Source organism: Anser anser (genome assembly GCF_964211835.1).
Source record: "Anser anser genome assembly, chromosome: 17".
NCBI classification, from domain to species: domain Eukaryota; kingdom Metazoa; phylum Chordata; class Aves; order Anseriformes; family Anatidae; genus Anser; species Anser anser.
In genome coordinates this window covers 5,731,169-5,752,826 of record NC_139738.1, presented here as the reverse complement: position 1 = coordinate 5,752,826, position 21,658 = coordinate 5,731,169, and the positions used below count along the sequence as shown (strand labels likewise).

The window sequence follows — 21,658 nt, the reverse complement described above, 5'->3', positions numbered from 1 at the left end:
AATAAATACAATTTTTCAGCCTGCAAATAGATGTACTCCTTTACAATCACCCTCAGGTGCCATCTCAGCCACCCTCTTTCATGAAAGGGTATAATATTTTGGAATGAGGGCACTTACTGCAGGACAAAGTCACTGGACGAAACCTTCTTACTACATCATAATTCATTAATGTATTCACACCCAAACTACTCATAGCACATTTCAATTTTTTAATTTTTTTTAATGAAAAGAATGTGACTAATTCTGTTCATTTTGCCCTACACATACAACCCAAAGCTAAGATGATCAGTCATGCTGTTCACTTTCCATTCCAACAGTCTCACATTGTTTTCATAAACTTGCAACATTCCTTCCTTGCTTAAAAAAGTCTAATCGCACATTTAATTTCTAAATTAAGTATTGAACATATAAGTAAATAACGCTGAATAGCAAGAAGCCAAAAACGTCATTGGTGTAAACCCAAGAACTTCTGTCATGTTAACTCCCAGAAATAAATTTAAACCAAAGCTTCTGAATGCAATTACTAGTAAAGATTTCACAGTAACTTACAGAATTCTTAAGGCAGGAAATTCTGTTTCAGGCTTATTGAAGACAAAATAAGACATCCATTTAATCATTTTTAGATAAGGAAAGTATGATCATTTTATGAATTTCAAAAAAATCGTATCACATCATACACTTTGTTTTGGTATAGTTTTTAAAACTCCACAAAGTTTTTTGGCTGATCTCCAAAAAACTTGCAAAAACAGAGGTAAGCATAATTTGAAAACATCTTAAGGCATTTTCTGGCTTTCTGAGTAATAAAATCTTTTATTTTAATGTCATTTTTCAGGTTTATTTCTCTGGTGTAATACACCCTCCTATAGCTAGAGACATTGAACTGAAAATTGACTGGATTTTTTTTTGTTTTAACTAAATTGTTGAGTAACTCAAGTCTAAGGCACTAGCAAATTGTGTGCATGTTTCAAGTGTTTGGAAATAAGCATATTTGTATGCATCCCACTGAACCTGGCCATTCATAGACTAATTCCTTGCCCTTGCATTCAAAGCTAAACTTACATTTCTGGTTTACTTAATCGAGGTGGCAGGTGAACTCTATGCGTATCTGTTGCTATGGCTCTCCTAGTTTTCCTGTTCTCAACTCTTTATGCAGCCCCAGGGAGGAAAGCTCACGCATCTGCTTAGAAGTAGCTGCAAAATTCACAAAAAGAAAAGTGAAAAGACATATATGAGGGTTATGAGGGTTGGTACATTGAGATACGTGTATTGGTTGCTGACAGAGACACGGGACTATGAAAATTAGAAAAAAATCTCTTGTTCAAGATTTATTTTTAACCAAATTAACTTGTCCACTCCCCACCTCCACCCCTTCCCCAAGGCAAACAAGTCAGTGGTTCACAGTTCAGGTAGTCGTATTTAAATCTGGAGCTGCTCTGTAGTGTCCAGGTTTGGTTTGCTCCCTCTGCTGAGAAGCCTTGCTAAATCTGAAGAGTGTTGAACGGGTCAGGTTTAGAAGCTGGTCAGTTCTGGTTCCTCCTGACACTCTGGACACCAAGTTCTGGAATCCAAATGAAGACATCATTAATCAAAGAATGCCACAGCAACTGTTCCCATTTTGCTGAAGACCAGGGAGCTGAACAGTTTTCTGCCTATGTGCTGCTGTTATCCAGTTCCGTTTTTTTTTTTTTCTTCCAGACATTTTCTTTTGCTCAGCCATCAATAATTATCATACTCTTGAGAGAGATGGAATTGCAATCCCCACCTGTACGATTCACAACATCTCCATGGAGTGTTTAAAAGCTATTCTTACCACGCGAGGATGGTGAGTAGACTTCTCTTCCAGTGAAGCTCGCAGATCCAAATTGCTGAGTGTGGAGTTACTGGAAGGGATGATGTTTTCCCAGCCAACCAAGCAATGCTGTGAGAAGAGAGAGGAATGTTACATGACAATACTTTCTAGATAAATACTCCACAGGAAGGCACTGGCAGGCTAATTAATTTCTGAAGAGTTTTAAATCACTAAAAGTAAAGAGAAGAAATCTTTACTATGCAAAACTGCATAGCTATCCCCTCTTCCATCTTTCTCTGGCTAGTTATTTCTAAACCAATCTCCTGCTTTGTGAACTCAAACACCTGACCCCTCTGAACTTGTCTCAACTGACTCATCCAGTACCTCAAACCTCAAGCTAGGCTTCTTCCTACTTATTCTCTGGAGCTCTCTAGGGCAGGGCTGGGTCTGATTAGTAACACTGCCTGCAGCATTACCTAGTGGCTGGTATACAGGACCAACTCTGCAAAAACAGTTTTAAATCCAACCTTGCCGCTATCGGTTATTCCTGATCTCTATACCATGTGGGTATTTCACAGAGGCTTGCCTTTTAGACTCTTCAATGTCTTTTAACAGAGACAGGTGCTCTTAGGTACGGTTCTTTTAGTTGAAAGTTTGATGCCTGAAATCGATCAGCTGAATTATGCCCCAGCAGCATACAGCTTCACATGGCACTTTTTTTTCCTCAGCATAAAGCATTTGGAGACAAGTCATATACTTTATACCAGTCACATGAAGGCATGAACTCAGAAGCATGCGCAAATGACTTTTCTTGGTATGTCAGCAACCCAGATCAGAACTTCACTCAACACCACGCACAGTCCAGCAACCATTCAGCTCAGAAATTTCAGTACAAACTATGAGAGGGAGGGGAGAGTCCTAAATTCTTTCCTTCTTGTACAGCAACAATGCTCAGTCTGGGCTGTGCAATCAGTACCAGAAAAACGACAGTGACTTACCGAGGGTAACGCTAGACTGTCTGCTGGTTCAAAGCTTTTCCTGCGATGAGCTTTGTATTTGTAGGCAGGCAGAAGAGTAGACCTGGGAATGCTGACCCTGCAACCACACACGGGAAGTAATTGCCTACACCTTCCACAAGGCAGAGGAAATCTGCATGTTTTCTCCACTCAAAATCCAGAGTCACTCAAAAAACAAATGAAGGCAAGCAGTTTTGGATTAAGACATTAGACACTTAACACCTACGTTCAGATATTGGACCAAATTCCGATAAAACATGCATTTCTCACCAGCTTTGTAACTATTTCTGCTTGTGGAAAAGATTTGTAGGGAGTTTTTAAGCAAGAGATTTTTCTCTGCCTCGAGAGCAGCATCCTTCTGTGGAGCTATTTTGATGCTCTTTTCTCCCTCACATGATCAGCTTTTTCTTTCCATCGTCTCCTTGAGTCCTGCGTGTTACAAAGCAATGATGTTCATCTACCTGACATAGGCTGGCTCTTCCAGCGTCTCTGGGGGCTGGTGGGCACGTGGCATCTTACACACAGGACAGGCAGATTCTGAATCCACAGGGACAGCGAAGAGGCGCTGGTTTAATCGATAACAGTAAACACCTGCCACGCAGAACAATGAACCGTCACGGCATTTCTAGTTTGTCACAAGGTTCCTCAACACTTGCAATATAAAGCTGTCTTCTACCACAGTGCTACACGTGCATTCTATAGAAACAGAGCTGCTTTTCCTAAAATATCTTTTATATTTCCTGTCCCCAAATAAGTTCCTAAAAAGCAAAACCAAAACTCAACCCCCTCAAACAAAAAATAGAACTGTAATCAATTACAATAAACCCTGACAAAATAAGATGACACTGATTGAGAGAGGATGCCTAGAAGTCTCTTCAGAGGAGGAAGTAAAGCCTGGATTAGAAATTACAGTGAAAAATAACACATTTTTCACTGTCTTACATGATGTGGGGCTTAGTCAGAGCAACAGGTAAAGAATGCTTAGTTGTTTGTTCTAAGAAACTGGATTAGGAAGAAACCTGATCTTACACTTATGAGAAATCTGATCTTACACTTATGGGAACTGGTTATCAAATCTTGTTCTTGTTCAGGAATTATGTAATCCAGAGCCTTGGGCCTAAAGAAACACACAAACGCAACAGTTAGTGACAGGGGTGTAGGTCCTCTGAACAGCCCCCACCCTTTCCAAGCATACATTCCTAACTGGGAGGTAGAGACCCACAGAGCCACCCTTACAATTTCCCACTGCAGTTAGACCATACTTCTCATTACTGTAAAGGGATACATAGCTGCTTCAGCCCCTCCCCTTGTACCCACTTACTCCAGGTGCTGCTCATGGATACATGCTTCTTTGTTGGCCTGTCGGAACTCACTCAGCTCAGCAAAATATTGATCGGATTTTTCTGCTGCTGAAGAGTCTGTATCCAGAAGCCCTGAAAATATGAAGCAAAGAAAACAGTTCAAGGCTTTACTGAATTTGAGAAAGCACCAAAGCAAGCCTCGAGCAAAATGATCAAGTCAGCCAAAGGTCTGGAGCACCAAAGTGGATAATGAGAAGAGCACACCATCACGTCAAGTCAGAGGTTTCTGGTGTGATCTGGGTTCCTTGTTGCATTCATTTATTTTGGTTACTTGCCGTCTCCTCTGACCCCACTGAGCTTTGCCATTTGCTGCCTGGATTCTCATACCATTGCCACTTCACCATGACATGGAAGCACAGATCACCTCTGTCCTGGTGCAGCAACAGCTGCTGACAAAACTACAGCTCCTCTGCTGAGACTGGCTCCATGGGCTCTACGTCTGTACTTTGGTCACATCAGAACTTAACGGAAGGATAACCTGTGTTTTAACACTTGATATTACACATCACGCCAAGTGCTTTGCTTCAGGTTTAAGATTCACCTGCAATCCAGTCATAGCCCAGGAATGGACGCACGGACCAGCTACTCACAGGCAGGGCATATTCTTCAGGCTCAGACTTAAAAGTCACATGAGCAGCTTCCTTCTGGGAAGAAAAACAATTCATAAAGACCTCTTACACATCTAGCAGGACATTCAAAGGCACAGCTTGGGAGGTAACTGGCAGGTGTTTACATTAGACAGCTGTGGCTTAGTTTACGGCTGGATCTATAGCTCTACTAGTAATTTGCTCAGAGTAAGCAGTATTCTCCTGACCCTTCCCTGCATCCTGCTACTGACTTAAGAAAAGGAGCAAGGCATTGGTTTCACCATTTACCTTCCACTCTTTGGATTGAGATGTCAGCAGGATTGATTTAGGGGTTATGGGCTCCTTGTTGGTCTCTTCACTTTGTTTGTTGTTCAGTAATAGGTCCAAGTGAGCCTTAGGTTGTTTTTTCTCATTGAGACCATGTGGAAGAGTGGACTGTTTTTTGTTCTCTCCATGTCCCAGAAGAAAAGCTTCGTTCTCTGCACTTTCTTGATCCTGGCCATACCTATCCACTCTGCAGGTTTCTCTACCACGTGCAATGATTGCAGACGCAGGCATAACATTCTTCTCTTTATCAGAAGAGCTGGAATCCAAACCTACTAATTCCTGCACCTTCATTTGTTGCTGCACCCCTCTGTCATTGCTGCTGCATTTGAGTGAGGAACAGAGGGCTGCTCTGGCTGCATAAGCTCTGGGTTCCACAGACACCAACGTTGCAGGATCACGTTGAGTAGACACAGCATCAACTTGATTTTCCTTCTGTAAGGACATCACATGGCATCAGATTACAAACACTTTTTATGAGGACAGTGTACTCAACGAGAAAAATCAATTTCTCAATTCAGTCTGCTCATGCCTTTAAATTCTCGAGGGGAAAACAGTCTTAATATCATTCATGGGACCTCTATCAAGTGTTTGAAGAAGGTAAGAAAGGGATTGCTTACAGCTGGCTTACAGCTAAACGCAGCTTCTTCCTGAGCTGAGAAGCTGCTAAACTTTCAGCCTTCATGCTTAGAAGAAACTAAAGATTTACGTTCCATGATGATCCTTCTTATCTTACATTAAGAAACCTACATTTATTAGGCAGCAGCTGATGTTTGAAGCCTTTGCAATGAGAACATATTTGAGACCACAGCATAAACAAAACCCAAAAGTCTAGGTACTTTTCTAACAAGCTCTATATTCCATGTTCCACCAGCTGTTCCATGTTCACACTGCTCTATAAGCAGAGCTACTGCCTACCATACGAGGCCCATTTGCTTCCCAGCACTTTTAGCACAGACCCAACACATACCCCTCTCTTGGGCAAGGGGACAGATCTTTTCGTAGTTGCTACATTAGGAAGAGATGCTGGAATAAGTGGCTTGCTGGGAAGACTTTTTCTGATCTCTTCCTGCTTCATTCTTAGCTTTTGTAGAAGGTCCTTGTTGGCCTGACGCAGCCTACTCAGGTGCTCTAACTCCATCCTATGGATGTGTTTTCCTGTAAAGCCAGAGAAGGGTGAACCACATGAATGGAAGCATTAAGCAAAGAATCAGGCACAGGAAAAAAAAATCAACAAGTAATTGTGCTTTCAGAAGACTTTTCACAAAAATCACTTACAGGTGTTGGAATACTAGGAGTTTGCTCCTGAGAAATCAGCCAGTGTTCAAAGATAAGTCTCAAAACTCTTTACGCTAAGAACAAGCATCACTGCATACCTCTCCGACCCTTGCGTGTAATGTCAAGTATTTTCTACCCAGAAACTAGTAGCTGACTGAACAGAGACAGGAAATTCTTATAGGGGAAACAGTAAACATGAAAAAGTCACTTCAAAAAGCCAAATGAGAGATATCTGATTCAGAGGCTGCTATTTAGGACAACCATATATAATTCTGCTTTCATCTTCTTCTTAAGCATCAAAATTCATATGAATGTGCAGTTAGTATCACAACAAGTTCACCATATGAATACAAATATGAATTTATTTACTACAGCCAAAAGAAATATTAAATCAAGTGTTTTCCACACTCCCCAGGCAGGAAGACTTCAAAAGGCTCAGTGATGACTCAGTACCAGGGCTCTGACAATCCCAGTACCACACACTAATCACTAAGGGTTATGGCCTTTTTATTAGAAGAGAGGTAAAAAAATGACTTTAAAACAAAACAAACAGAACTTATTTTGGTTGTTCTGTCATGCTGTTCAAGATGCTTACAACGTCATAAAGTCCTCTAAATTTGCAGGAAGTGTTTTACTAAAAAAAAAAAAAAAAAGAGACAGGGTCTTTGTCTAACATAATTAAGTTCTAAATTAGAACCATGTGCTTCTCTATGACCTTCTCTACGACCAGAAGATCCCTAAGTCCTTCTCTAAAAGCTCATCTGATTTGTTTTTGCATCTGCTCCCTTGGCAACTGGACGTAAGGACTCAAACACATATACTGTACAATGGCACTGCGCGGAGCGAAGAGCAGTGCTACCAACCAAACCCACCCACAACACATCTCTTAGTTACAAGAAAGGTGCACAACTGGACATAAAATAGAAATATCAGTCTCGAGGCACTAAATTTATCTGAGAGCATTTAAACTAAACATTTCTCACTGCATTCACAGGACAAAGCTAATGGCACCCTCTCATCGTTGCTCACCAGAAATCGAATACTCAGAAATTAACATTAGTCAAGGGACTTTCTGGGCGGGTTTTACCAGACGAGATCCACTCTTAGCATAATCGACAAGAAGCTCTTGTTAGCTTTTTATGCTCTACCCCAAGGGTTCGAGCTTATGAAACTGCCTGAGCGAGATTCGTTTGCGAAAGGGAGCTCAGTTTGGCTAGCTAAAACACAAACAGTTCCCTCAGGAGCTAAGCAGCCGCATCTTGGAGATGTCCAACACCTCTGCAGAGCTTCCCAGGCCAACTGCTGAGCAGGCTCGGCTCTCCCATACCCACCAGGAGCGGGGGAGACAGCCGCGGGCGTTAAAAAATTCCCCTCCCGCCTCAGAGAGGCGAGGCGGGCGGCCGAAGGGCCGGTAACCTCTCCCCGCACAGCGCGCCCGTCTCGGGGGCCCTCCCGCCGCCCCCCCCCAGCTCCGCCTTTCGGGGCCCACCTGTGCCGCCTCTCGGGGCGATCCCGCGGCCGGGGGATCCCCGGGCCCGGCTCCAGCCGCCGCCGGGCTTCCCCCGGGCAGCCCCGGCCCGGCCCTTCCCGCAGCCACCACACGGGGCCGGGCCTGCGCCTCTGCTCCCGGCATGCGCGGGGAGCTCAGCCCCGCCCCGGCTCCGCCGCTCCGGACAGGACCCGGAGGGAGCTCCCTGGGCACGGGGAGCCTCGTCCTGTCCCGGGGCTGCTGCACAGAGCGGCCCCGGGACAGGGGGAGGCAGCCCCGGGACAGGGGGAGGCAGCCCCGGGACAGGGGGAGGCAGCCCCGGGACAGGGGGAGGCAGTCCCCAGCCCTGCTCCTCTCGGATTCACAAGCTCGGTGCCTGGGCAGCCCAACTACCCCAAGTCCCAGGGAAGCTAGGAGGCAAAGCCTAGCACGGAAGTGGCTTTTTCAGTCCTAGCATAAGCTAGGAGCTGAGAATACTCACTCCGCATAGCCCTTTCACTCTATTAATGCAGTAGTTGCTGGCCATTACATCCTACGATATTCTCAAGAACTTGAGATTCAGTTTTGACACTTTCATATAACTTAGGAATCTCACAAGCTTTCTATCAGCTTTCAGTACCATTGCTCTCCTTTTTAACTTCTCACAGTAAGAATACAGATAAAAGCCGCTATCAAACACATAATTTACTACAACACGTCACATCATCATCAGAACGTATCATACTTACACTTGAAGACTTTGCATCAAGTTATGCAGAACACAGCAGAAGAAATATTTTTCCAATTCATTTTTATTTTGGTTTCCATTGCTTACAGCATTGATACAGGAATAATTCATGCAAATTTATCACCTTAAATACAGCAAAGAGAAAACTCACTGGTAAGAGTATTTTCCAAGAGCTCCATCAACATAACACAATCAGAAGATAAGTAGCAGCAATAAGATAAAGTGCATTTAGCTGACATTCTTTAATAAGAGCTTGGGGGAAGAGTACTTTTGGAATTACTTCTTCTAAAGATTAGTTTATCATTCCTTACGACAAGCAGAAGATAATCTCCTTGCTAATAGTGTTCTTTCATCCACCAACCTGAATTAAAGAAGTACAGCTGTATTTTGTTTAAGAGGAAACTAACTCATAGGTCTTTCTGTTAAAAGTTTGATTCTTGATCACTCAGCTTCTAGTGTCAAGGGTTATGCACATACTTAAAAAATACTTCCCTCCCCTGTTAGCAGTTTTGCTTCTTAAAAAATTCAAGTGGTTCTTTCCCCTGTTCTATAGGTTAGGTTTCACCCCTACAGCGAGAATGCCTACATCACCGAAATCCGAACAGTGTCAGAAACGCACACATGGGCAGCACACCAGATTCTAAGAACCCATCAATCTCTTTCCGTTTACAAATCTGACCCTGGCTTTGAAGATCAGATCACTTATCAGATTTCCTCTAAAGGCCTGCTGTAGAGATACTAGCAGCACGTCTTCAGAGGCGAGATCAGCACTTCAGGTAGTCTAGAGCTGCTGAGTAGTACATCATCTCCCTCTACCTCGAATTGACAATTTCCTGTTGTATCAGAGATCTGCTTAATGTTTTAACTCGAAAGCATTGTGCATTGCCTATTATAAATGCGTACATCATAGCTTGGGAGACTAAAGATCTGAATTTATTCACGTAATACCTACAGCAGAATAACAGTGAATGATTCCACTTACACTGGCATACGTCACCTCAAGCCTAGAGAACACATTTCCAAAGGCAAGGACTCAAATTTTTCTCTTCCCCATTCTCAGTTCTGATCCAAGCCATATTTGTGTACTGGCAGCTGCCCGAGGAAACTGAACAAGGCCAATAAGGAGCCCTCTGATGAAAACAGCTTTTCAGTTTGGGTTGCATTCAAAGCTGTCCCCAGGAAGTGAAAGGTTTGTTTGCCTCCTGCATTCCAAGGACCTAACAAGTGTCTCACTGCCAGCTCCTACATAACCAAGATACTTCAAGTCTTACTGCAAATCTTTAAACAGCCTGAAGTACTTAATGACACTCTGCTATTTTTTCTCCCTCAAGTATCAGGCAGCTTCTCCTCTGGAACATCACTCGAAGTGGTGAATTTGTCACAGGCACATACATTCACACCTGAGCACAAATGAGAAGTCCTAAGGCTAGCTGATACCATTTTCAAGTGAGAAGTCTTACTCTCAATACAACACCACCACCACAGTAGGTCTGAATTCAGCTGTGACCTGCTCACAGATAATCCATATTCTCTAATGATTGATACTGAACGGATTTTGGTTGACCCTAACCTCAGAATTAATTACAGGATCTGATTCTGGATTCCTGACGGATGTTTTGTGGGGAACATACAGGTCATACCCAATACGTGGTAAAATACAGATACACCAAGTGGAAAAGAAGCTTTGCAACATAGGAGCCTGATCCTGGTACTAGTGAAATCAGTGGGAATGTCTCCTCTACCAATTTCAACACAAAGAGAATCAAGTCCTCACGATTCTCAAATCTTATACTCAAAATTAATTTGCTTCAGGGCAAAACTCAATAATCAATTTGATCTGTTTGCAAATAAAAAATGTCTTAAAAAACTTAACCCATTCTTACCCTGGCATTAAATAGGAAGGACAGGTCTCCCATCTTCAGACTTTTAACAGAAGAGAAACAACAAATCATATTACTGCATGGACTGTAAGATCCTATGGGAACTCTACATGAAGCATAATCTCTTACAGCTTGTAATCCCCATGCTGTCCTCGTGGCCAAATAATGGTAATGGAATTCCAAAGGCCTGCTTCCAGAAACACAGCTGTGCAATGCCAGAAAACCCCCACATTCATCAACTTATCTCATAAAGCAATTATTTACATTCTGTCAAGTGGCTCATTTTTTCATTCCTCATTTTCTTCCTCAACAAGATGCGAAATTATCAACACTAACTCCTTCCTAGGAGCTAGCTATGTCTTTGCAAACTATTTACCTATGATGTGAAATGGGTCAGACTGCATTATTAAATAGCTTTGAAGAGGAAGAAATTAACTCCAAAGACAATAAACGTACCAAAGCAAAATCTTGGTCTGTCTTGCTTTGGAAGAGAACTAGGTTTTGTTCACAGGTTTAAACATGCTGACAGCAATAAACCTTTCTATGAAGAGAAACAGTGCAGCGGTTCTTTGCCATGTTCTACAATAACGGAAGGTTTACCTAGGAGATAGGCTTCCACGGGCTATAAAAGTATTGTGAAATTGCTATTACTTGTGTGCATGAGATCACTGTTTAGAAAAACAGCTGCTTGTCACATACATAAACTTGGGGCTTTGAAGTCAAAAGCTCTGTCTTTGTGTAGTAAAACGAATGACTCCATAAAGAAAGATGTGTTAGAATAACATTTAACCTGATAAACATTTGCTTTTAAACTTGACTGTTACTGTACCTCATTTTGATTTTAAAAGCCCCCTGGAAATGTATGAAGCACACATTGCTTCTGAAGTAGCCTGGTCTCCCAAGCAGGAAAAGAGAGTTATAAACAGCTAGTGTTTAGAGGTGGGACACAAAACAAGGATGCAGAACCCTACTGTTCACACAGCAACTGGAAACATAGCGATAGACTTCTGCTCACTCCCTTTAGGGATTCCATCACCCACCACGTTCTCTGCAGTAACTGAAAGAGCACTGAAGGGAAGAAAGGGTGTTGTTTTTCCTCTTCTTCCCACACTATCTGCTTTGCTGCAAGTACTGATGTGTGAACATGTTAAGTTCACTGTCAAGCCAACCCGCTTTATTCCTGTGAAGACAAAAAATCTCTGTTAGGTAAGTAAAGTAGTTCTTCTCAAGCCAATCTGAAAAAAGCACAACTAAGATTAGTCAACAGCAAGGTGTGGAGAGGAGTGCCAAGGAGGTCCATTCCAAAATGCTGCTAGCATTGCTCGTCTCCTTCAGGTCAGGAACACTAGCCAGCTAACGATCCCCAGTTTTGAGGTTCATAGTGAGATCTTGGTCACAACTTCAAATTGATCTTATTATTTGTGTAGGTAAGGTATGTTTGAAAAATTCTTCCCAACAGCTTTTGCAGGGTGAAGACAAACATCAGACCCAATTGTGTACAGGGGTGAGGGAGAGACTTCTTACATGATTTTCATAACCTGGGAGAGTTTGTAGAAGTAGAAGGCTGTATGGTTTGGTAAAGAGAAAGGAATTTTAATTCCATACAAACCAAAAGAAAGGAGAAAAAGGTGTTTTTATGAGATAGAAGATTTAAATGACTGTTGACAGTACCTGGGCTTAGCATCTTTCCTTCCTCTATCAGGCAAAAAAAAAAGCACTGCTCACCAATACCTCAAGAATATCCTCTCTCACCAAAGAATCTAAGTAACTTTTCTTTCTATTTAGAGGCTGCAGAATATTGAAATGTCTGGCAGAGATATCAAAACGATATATTGTAGCAATTTTTTTTAAATATAATACTAAAAGGGAACCCAACTTGTTATGGAAAGATGTTGATGTCTGCACATCAAAACCTATGACAGAAGAAGGACTGAGCTCAGAGACACATCCTAATCCAAACATCTTGGGACAATCACAGGAAAATCAACTGTATGCAGATGTTTGTATACATGTAATAAGAAAATCTCACCTGAGCAGTTTTGCTTTGCTCTGCAGTGAATCCAAAACTTCAATTTTTTTATTCAGAGCAGAAATTTCCTGCTCAAGATTCTCCCGTGTGACATCCACTTGCTGACATAAATGAGCAAATGTTCCAGCAAGCTCTCTAAGAAACAGGAATAGTTGGACAGTAAGAAGTAAGATCAAGCACTGAATTCAAGGAATAACCTCATCACCTCTGATGGACAGTGATGACACTGACTCAGATGAAAACATCTTTCCACTTCTGCACAAGAATACGTTACAGCCATCAGATCTCTAACATTTGAGAGACTGAAGTACATTAAGACTAATGGTTAATATAGCACCCACATAATATATCAGGTTATTCAAAAAAAAAAAAACCCACCCTACCCCATGATATTCTTTTAAAACACATCATACGTTTTTAAATTGAGTTCAATATGCAGACCTATCTTGCTTTAACAAGGAATATCACCCTATAAAAAAATAAACAAAACAACAAAAATGCAACAGAATTTAGTTAGGTGAATACAGGCAACTCACTGTTGGACTTGGTGGCTGCAATTAGATCCTGTATAGCTGACAATGAGCTGTAATTTCTCTCCAGCATACTCCACAAACTGCCGTTTGAAAGCTCTCTCCTTTGCTTTTGTAGTCCAGGTGAGACGCTCATATACATAAAGAAGCCCATAAAGGCCAAAAGAGAGAGCAATCAGTCTCCAACCCACAGCCTTCCAGACCTAAAATAAGCACAGGGAAAAGTAAACGACACAATCATCATCTAGGAATGATGCTGCCTCCTAACAATGGTGCGTGGAACACTGCACTTGTATTTTAGGGACACGAAAATAAGGCAGAAACCTCCAGAGACAACCCTGACTTGCAAGTAGTTTCATTGGTTAGATAGCTTACTACTGATGTCCTGTCTACAACATAATACCACCAACGGGTTAACTTTTCTGGACATTTAAGTTACAATTACACGTGCAAACGATCTTTGCCCATTTCACAGAATCCTTGCTTCTGAAGAAAAAGGCAACTTTAGGAAACCATTTTCCCTTTGAGAAATTGTTCACCCCTAGACACTCTGAAACAGCATGTAGGCAAAGAATCAACATTGGAGAAACTCCAATTCTTTCTGCTACAGGAACTGGAGTTACCATGCATCTTGAGTTAGATCTCTTATTCCTCTGAAGTTTTGGGAGATTTGGGATTCAAAACATTCCCCCTCCCCACTCCCCCAACTTTAACCCCTGTTCCCCTCTCCCTCTGTCAATGGGACAAATACTAATTTTTCCTTTATTCGCACAGGAATATCAAAGACTACTTAATGTTTTTATAACATACTTGGAAAGCTTTTTATCTTCACATCTATGACTCCCAGCATAACTAATATGCAAATAAGCACAATATTTGCACTCAAATGGAAGATAAAGTCTTTCATTATCTGTGAACTGGAAATATCTATAAGACTCAGCAGTGCAAGTACTTTTCGAGTCAGTGCCAAGGTTATTTATATAAATGCTTCTCAGACTGTCAACCCACCACGCCACCAACCACGATGATCCCCATGGAAGTTCGGGAAGTTAACGAGGCCAGTCCAGTGACCATCGACACCATGAGCTCTTCCTGGGTCATAGAACCCTGAGGCAAAGGAGGCAGGCTAGGATTTGCTGGCGTCAAAGGGCGCTGAACCTAATTTGAAAAGCAAGGACAAAAACAAAAAAATAAAAACAAAGTACAGGAAAAAAGAATGCAAGACTGCCCTTCCCACCAAAAAGGCAGCAACAGCCACTGGAGTTACAAACATCATGCCTACCTCTGACCACTCAACAAGGTATCTCACCTGGTCATTATAGCCCATCAAGGCCCGACGACCATTCTTTGGTCCCAAAAACCTGTTCACCAGCATTGTCCATCCAAGAGAGAAATGGAATTCTATGTCTTCTTGGAAGTCAGCACAAAGTTTATCACAGTTCAGATCGTAGCTGAGTGTGAAGCACTGTCGAGGAATTAACATGTCTATCTGGCCTCGCAAAGAGACTGGGAGAAGGGGTTTTAAGCCATCTGCAACAACAGAATATAGACACATTCAAAAAACGGGTGATTGAGTTCACACTAATTAAAAGGACTTGCATTCCATAATCAGAGTGCTTATTGGTTGTTCAATTCTCTGCAGTTATTTTTGTTAGTATTTAAATTTCCTGAAGCCAAGCGTGTTGCGAAGCAAGAGCCACATCACAAAATATTATGCAATTCTTAGTTCCTTAGATCAACTCAGAAGTCTTTCCATGGATCCTCCCAAATCCTTACAAGTAACTGTAGTTTACAGTTTAGCAATAGCTTGGAAAACAGAATCTGAAGGCCAGTTCCCAAAGTGTTGCTCTCTCAGTCACAATGGATTAAGCTGATTGATTATATTAATTACTAAAGCACAGAACAAGTTCAGGCACACAGTGTGAAAAGCAGGAATACCTAGTCCTCTAAATATAAGTGTTACTAATCACATTGGAAACTAAGACAATGCTGCTGCACATCAGCCATCAGAGGAAAAAGAAAACCAGAACATCTACCTAATCATTGTGTATAACAGTTAGAGGAAAAAGAAAGGGAAACATTTCCTGCAGAACTAACCTATCATTTCTTGCTGCATTGTCTGCAGAGAAGCTGTGATTGCATTGGAGCAACGATCTGACATGTTACGGCCAAGACCTTCCTCAATGTGTTTATGTAGCTCCTGACAAAGAAAAAAGGGTTACAAAGGTTATTGAGATTAAATAAACATAGGTAAGATGCAAGTTAGAGGTGCTAGAGCTTCCCAGTTAAAAAAAAACCAAAACAAAACCCAACAAAACTCCCAAAAGAGGAGCATGCATTCTGTCTGCCCAGTCTTCTAGCATTAGTTTTTTTTTTCCCCTTTCTTCAGTGAAGGAGAAGAAAAAACAAACCACAAAATCTCACATACTCTGCAGACTAGGGAAGGTTCTGTTTGATGTATACAACGCAATACATCATACGTGTGTCCATTTATCACTGAGGTTAGCTTAAGAAAAAAAAACACACTAAAAGATTTCCCTCTTTAAACTTTTTTTTTCTTTTTAAAAAAACAGAAGCTGTCCAAGTGCAAAAGAAATGTGAACAGAAATGTGAAAAAAATTTCATAATATGAAAAGCCCAGTTCTTCCCAGTTGGAAGAATGTTAAGAATCTCAAAGAGCTGGCGTAAGTACTGACTCAGAGCCTGATGAGTAAAAAAAAAGGCCTGCTTCTTACAGGTTGCTTAAGCCAACCACCACTTACATTCTTGTAAACTTTAAGAACTACTTGAGATGGATGGAAATCTGCTTGGTATTCATCTACCAACACGGAAAGCCGTCTGATTTCTTCTGCCATTGCATTCGATACCTGCAGAAACAGCCATATGGGATGGTTACTATACATTGTGCCCCAAGGAGATTCTGAAAACCACCGCTGAAGAATGCGTTTCCAAAAAAGCACTCTTAAACACTGGACACTATGATTTTGCAGCACCATGTTGCCATCGTTTGCCAACCGCCAAATGCAATACCAATGACTTGCAAACAAAGAAGATACTTAGAAATACATAACCTATGCTCTGTGTAACAATTCAGACAAAAAAAAAAGTCAAAATAGGATGTGGGAAAAATGGATAGGCTTTTTCTATATATTCATAATTGAGTTAAAATGGCGTGTTATTATTGACAGTAAAAAAATTGACCTTGTTATTCAAGACTAAAATATGGAAACTTGTCTGAAACATTGTATCATTTTATGAAGCATTCAATGCCAAAATGTAGTAGCAATAATAATTCAAACATTAATCTGTTTGTTTAAAGCATCTTATATGAGTCTGTCTGAAAGTTTTCCCCAAGTATTATAATTTTCCTTTTATTATCTCTAGGAAAAAAAAAAAAGCAAAACAACAAACAAAAAAATCCCCTTCTTCTGAAAGTATTTTCTCTTCCCATCTGTAACTCTCACATCCCTATTATTTCAAACCTTTGTCAGCACTGAGCATTTCCACCACCATGCTGGTGGCTGGTTCAGACAATCTTTTCCCTTTGGCAGTCACTCCTTACCTGCCTCTCCACTTCTTCTGTGATCTGTTTTATTTTCCGCTTGTAGTCTTGGGTAAGGAGCTCCAGCTGTTTGTCAATAAAACCTAGACGTTCCTGTCGTTCCTCTCGCATTTCCAGACAGTAAACTCTGATGGCAAGAAGGACACACCAAAAAGCCAGGTAAGTGCATTTCTTATCTGCAGATACCTTTGGAATCCCAGAGACAAAAGACGTTCTCCTGCCCAAGAACAAAGCATGCCAGTATCTATAACACATTAGATATACGTGGCATACAGGACAAAAAAGATTTTCCTCTCCCAGTACTTCCACAATTCACTAGAAGCAAGACTACTAGTTCACATCCTTCCTGCTCCCAAACCCTCTGTATCCTGCTTTGTATTTTAAATGCTCACATTCCCTTAAATATCTCCCAGAATGCAAGCTCCAGTCATGTATCAAGCATCAGCATCTCCTCACCGCTGTTCCTGGGCAGCGATATGCACAGAATCCATGATGAGACGAACATCTTCGGCAATCTGCTTTGCTCTCACTGTATGCTGCTCAAATTTTGTCTTTACTGCTGACTGGGAGATACATTCCTGCATGTAAAAGCCAAGATTAGCAGCTGGGCAGAAACAGGCTAACACCCTTTCTCGTTCTTGTATACTCTAGTTCCAAAATGTGGTCACACTCATGTTTATAAACTCTAGTCCCCAGCCTTTCAGGAGAAAAGCCTAAAGAGGAGATTAGTACACGTAACGCTCACCTCAAATCTTCTCTCAAAGTTCTGAAACTCAAACATTCTCACTTGAAACCCATCTGCCAATGCTCCACCTGAGAGAAGGAAAGTACAAAACAACCACTTACATTTTGAGAAAGCAGTAAGATGTTTGACATCAGTAAATACTCCAGCTTTACCTTGGAGCCAATGCAGAAGAGTTACTAAGTTATCTCTTCGCTTTTGGCTGCTCTCTTAATAATCTGACCTACCCCAGCTTTGTCTTGTTTTGGGACAAGGAATTCTACATTTCTTCTCTACAAGAAAATTGAAAGTCTCTGTTAGCTATCTTTACCTCCTTCCGGCATCCCTTGAGCCCTTTGAATCCTGGCATTCAGCACTTCTTTCGCAGACACAAAGAAAATTCGATCCCCTGCCTGTGCTCGATCCACCACGCCCAGCTCATCTACCAGGAAACTGGTACACCGCTCCATGTGTTGTCGACGCACCTGAGGGATAAACAGGAAAAACTCTACATGCAGTTAAATCCACTTTCTACTCCTTCTCAAAAGTTAGATCAGGTACACAGATGCCCTCTGCTGGTCTAAGCTACCAATGTAAAACAGTATTAATAATAACAACCCTTGGCGTTTAAAAATCCTCCAGAAGTTATCCAGGTCATCTAACTTCAAAATGCCCCAGTGAACATTCTTTATTTCCTTCTTACAAATCTCAAGAGTCTTGTTCAGACTGCTGTGCTATACTCCCTCTAGTCTCCACACTATGGCAAAGAAAAAAAACAAACTGCGGATCCTATAATGTCCATGCAAATAGGAGGAGTTTAAATACACCACAAACCTCTTCCATGTATTCTGGTTCAGAGGCAGATGCATCCCAGCGGTTATTTAAAATAAATATATTGGGTCGAGACAGACGTTCATTCACCTTGTGAAAGAATTGTTTCTCCTACGCAAAAAGGAACAAAACCACTTAAATTAATATGTCAAAGAGTTTAAACTTTTAGACAAATTCATTTAAAACTAGCAAGTGGACTTGAACATACGGTTTGCATCAACGTTGATTCTGAATTTGCCACCAGGACAAACACATCAGCATCTAGACAGAACTTGTCAATCCAGCTGTCCAGCTCTGTGGTTACATCAATGCCAGGGCTAGCAGTAAAAAGAGAAGAGACGTTACTATGCTGTAGAAACACTAAACATATAATTTAAGAAGTTAATAAGAAATGTGTTCCAGCTATTCAGGGCATTCATTTCCCATGTCTGAGCTACAGTGTCCAGAGGTGATGCAGACTAATCAAGAGAAATTGTGGCTGTTAATTACAGGAAAGGACTTTGGTCGCTGTCACAGAGTAGAACAGGGTCACTTCCGTTGATGTTTGCTAAATTTATATTTGAATACATCTATGTAATAAACCCGTGATAAAGAGGAAAGAAAGACATTCTCACCTGTCCATGAGCACCAGGTCATCCTTTAAGAGAGGACATTTGGAATTGGGCCACATTACGCTGACCAGGCTGCCAGCATTCAGAAGCTCATCTTGATGAAGAGCATGAGCCAGCTGATTCACTGTCTACTCAAAACAGAAAAAAAAAAACTGTATGCTAATACTTTTTAACACAATTATCTTCCTTCAGGGTTGTTCACAATTTAAGATAAAACAATAAAACCCAACTTTGTATCCTTTTTCTCCCTGGGATTTTTTCCACATAAAACTTGTTTGAGTCTCCCCAGTCGAAAAAATAACCATCTAATAAGAGTTTATGAGAAAATTTCCTGTCAAGAAAGGCTGAGGAACTATCAGGAAGGCTGTAACCTTAGTCTGTTATACAGAGCTCAGAACTTCGTGAATCATTTCAGCTCCCTGTTATCACTCACAATTACAGCATATCAACTTTCACATAAAATGTACAAGCCCTGTCTTACAGCTTTCTTCATTCCTCCCTTCCTGCATCTATAAAAATCCTGCTCTTAATCTCTGCTCCTTTAATAACTAAAATCCTTAACTGTGAAAAATTATTCATAGTGGTTTAATTTTTTCGTTCTTTCCCTTTTCTGGCACTTTTTAAAACAGGGACAGCGCTCTTCTCCTTTATCTTATGCTTAAGGGAATTGTACCTTAACATTCTTCTTTTCCTCTGAGCCTTCAGTAAGCAGGAAAGCTTCATGTCCATCTGTCCCTTCTACACGCAGGAAACAATTAGTGGTGTGTCCAATTCCTGAAGGAAGGACTTTGTCCCACAGCATAGCATTTATCACCGTGCTTTTTCCATTGCTTGTCCTGAAGCGAGATTACAGGATGGTATAGCTGGGCTTCTAAGATTCAGGTATACTCATTTTGATGTAACAAGAAAACAAGCTTTCTAAACCAAAGCGGTTCCAGAAGTAACAATTTAGGTGCCACAGGCAACTTACAGAAAAACTTTTCTATTTTTTATTTTAAAAATTCTTCCAAATAGATTTTGTTCCACAATATTGGTGTCCAACTCACAAAGTACTAGCACCAGGGACATCTGCTACACGTTGCATGCAGAAGCGCTAGTGCTTCTATAAATATTTTTTACTGGCTTCAATCCTAAAGATGCAAATTGCATTACCAAGTAGGGAGCGTAGGCAACGTAAGCACGTGACTCACCTTCCAAAAAAAGCCACTTTCATGTGTCTCCTTGCCAGCACTTCACTAATGCCACTGACTTTTGACAGATAGCCTTTGACTTCCAGTACTTGCTCTTCTGTGGTGACAGGATCAAGCTCTACATTCTTGTGTGTTTCTAAAATCAAAATATATCACGCCTCTGAATTCCAGAAGTCATCTAAGTACAGGATGAAACATCTCCTCATAATGTAACACACACAACCAAATATTAATGTGTCCCAAAGACCACATGGGTAATCTTAAAACATACAATTACACCCTGAGGCAATTTTGCATCAGCTGGTCTCTTTTACGTATCTAATAACCATTCTTATCCTTAGGACTGCCTTAAACAGAAGGCATCCAACACTTCAAACACTCCAGCACACTTAAAAAATCTTCTGCATGTGAAGCTGGTAATGCCAGCTACTGGCGTAAGTTCCACATCACTAGCAATGACATGTCTAGGCTAGAACACTGTAAAGATTATAGGCAGAAAACCAAATGAGCCTTGCAAAGTTCATTAAAACAAAACAAAAAAAAAATCCTCCCAAACAACAACAAAAAAGTAGCTCGCTATCTAGCTCAGTTTCATAACAGGTATGAACTACTTATGTCAGGTTTAAAATATGAACCCTGAATACTTCACCCACAGTCAGTAAAATATTTTTTTGTCCTTCACATGAATATTGACATATAAAGAGATAGGCCTTTATAAATAAAAACAATAACAGGTCTAGTAGAACTATTTAACCAAATAAGGATTTTTGGTCAGTGCTTGAGGAAATTAGGTGTGGGCAAAAGACCATTACAGGCTTGTATTTGAAGAGTTCCGCTTACCTTCCAGGAACGAGGAGCTCTCATTGATGTATGCAGCCAACTGTTCAAAAATACCATTGATTTTCTTCTTTGCAGTGACAAAATGTTTAAGCGGAGAAGCATTTACCTCAGCCATGTGTCTTTTATCCTTCTTCGCTGCAACTATTGACTTGGAACGACTAAACAATAGGGACATTGCGCTATAGGGAAAAAAATCCAGAAAATAAAGGTAACTCACCCACAACTGACAGCTATGCAAGTGTCCAACATTCAAGGGGTAGACACCTGCCAAGAACTAGACACATACACGTTTTAAGGACAACCGTCTTCTTTTAACGAAGGATTTTTTCTATTTCCCACAATAAGAAATTATTCAAATATTGGAAACGAAGTCACCTTTCCTTCTCCCTTCCAGCAGAGAGGCCCCAGCCCACCCGGGACCGCTCCTCCCCTGGCCCCGCTTACTTTCAGGATGAGGGTCCCGTCTCACAAGCCAGGCATGGTCAGCTCCAGCCCTTGTGGAACCCGAACGAGCGCAGGTCTCCCGCCTTCCCCTCGCCCTGGCCGGACTCGGTCCCGCAGCTCTTCCCGCGACGCGGAGCCCAGCCCGTCCCTGCGGCAGGGGGCGAGGAGCACAGCCCTGAGCGGCCCGGCTCCGCTCCCCCGGGCGGCCGCCGCCGGCCTCTCCTCAGCGCTGCCGCGGCAGCGGGCGGGAAGCGGCCCCTGACAGGAGGCGCCCCCCGCAGCCCCGCCCCGCCTCTCACCTTCACCGCCGCTCCGCCGGGGCCGCCATGTTACCCGCGCACCGTCACCCGCCGGGCGCGGCCCCGCGCGTCACCGCCGCGACGGGCGGGCCCTGGCCCGGGGCGTCACGGGAGGCGTAGTCCGTAGGCGCTGCCGCCTCGGGGCCTCGC

General features: G+C 41.9%; 3 protein-coding genes across 10 annotated transcripts in view; all 3 read right to left on the bottom strand.

The window, feature by feature from the left end:
* TNFRSF8 (TNF receptor superfamily member 8) overlaps positions 1–1,191 on the bottom strand; it is a 31,901-nt gene extending 30,710 nt beyond the window's left edge. For 3 of the 5 annotated variants that reach the window (XM_083802990.1, XM_083802995.1, XM_083802992.1), the window contains exon 1: positions 1,060–1,191. The gene's annotated coding sequence lies outside the window, so the exon portion shown is untranslated. The remainder of the gene's footprint in view (positions 1–1,059) is intronic. The other 2 variants (XM_083802993.1, XM_083802991.1) reach the window with 2 other exon arrangements.
* Positions 192–8,695, bottom strand: MIIP (migration and invasion inhibitory protein). 4 transcript variants are annotated; one of them, XM_083802997.1, is made up of 11 exons: positions 7,845–7,979; positions 6,048–6,235; positions 5,042–5,512; positions 4,708–4,810; positions 4,127–4,238; positions 3,858–3,922; positions 3,267–3,396; positions 2,788–2,884; positions 1,811–1,918; positions 1,361–1,558; positions 192–1,191 (listed from the first exon to the last, which is right to left on the bottom strand). In XM_083802997.1, the coding sequence occupies exons 2-10, from the start codon at positions 6,216–6,218 to the stop codon at positions 1,403–1,405; spliced, it is 1,413 nt and encodes a 470-aa protein (XP_083659123.1). In that variant the 5' UTR covers positions 6,219–6,235; positions 7,845–7,979; the 3' UTR covers positions 192–1,191; positions 1,361–1,402. The 4 variants fall into 4 exon arrangements, with proteins under 4 accessions (XP_083659123.1, XP_083659124.1, XP_083659122.1 ...); XM_083802998.1 differs by lacking the exons at positions 192–1,191; positions 7,845–7,979 and adding an exon at positions 8,573–8,695 and having other exon boundaries at positions 1,300–1,558; XM_083802996.1 differs by lacking the exon at positions 192–1,191 and having other exon boundaries at positions 1,300–1,558.
* MFN2 (mitofusin 2) lies at positions 8,618–21,648 on the bottom strand. Its single transcript, XM_083802983.1, has 19 exons — positions 21,509–21,648; positions 21,210–21,357; positions 20,766–20,944; positions 19,926–20,061; positions 19,409–19,571; positions 18,739–18,863; positions 18,333–18,441; positions 18,128–18,235; positions 17,625–17,778; positions 17,318–17,385; positions 17,029–17,150; positions 16,573–16,699; positions 15,773–15,877; positions 15,108–15,210; positions 14,320–14,540; positions 14,019–14,168; positions 13,017–13,213; positions 12,481–12,615; positions 8,618–11,631 (listed from the first exon to the last, which is right to left on the bottom strand). Exons 3-19 carry the CDS (start codon positions 20,938–20,940, stop codon positions 11,562–11,564), a joined length of 2,268 nt encoding a protein of 755 aa, XP_083659109.1. The 5' UTR covers positions 20,941–20,944; positions 21,210–21,357; positions 21,509–21,648; the 3' UTR covers positions 8,618–11,561.
* Between the last annotated feature and the right edge of the window lie 10 nt (positions 21,649–21,658).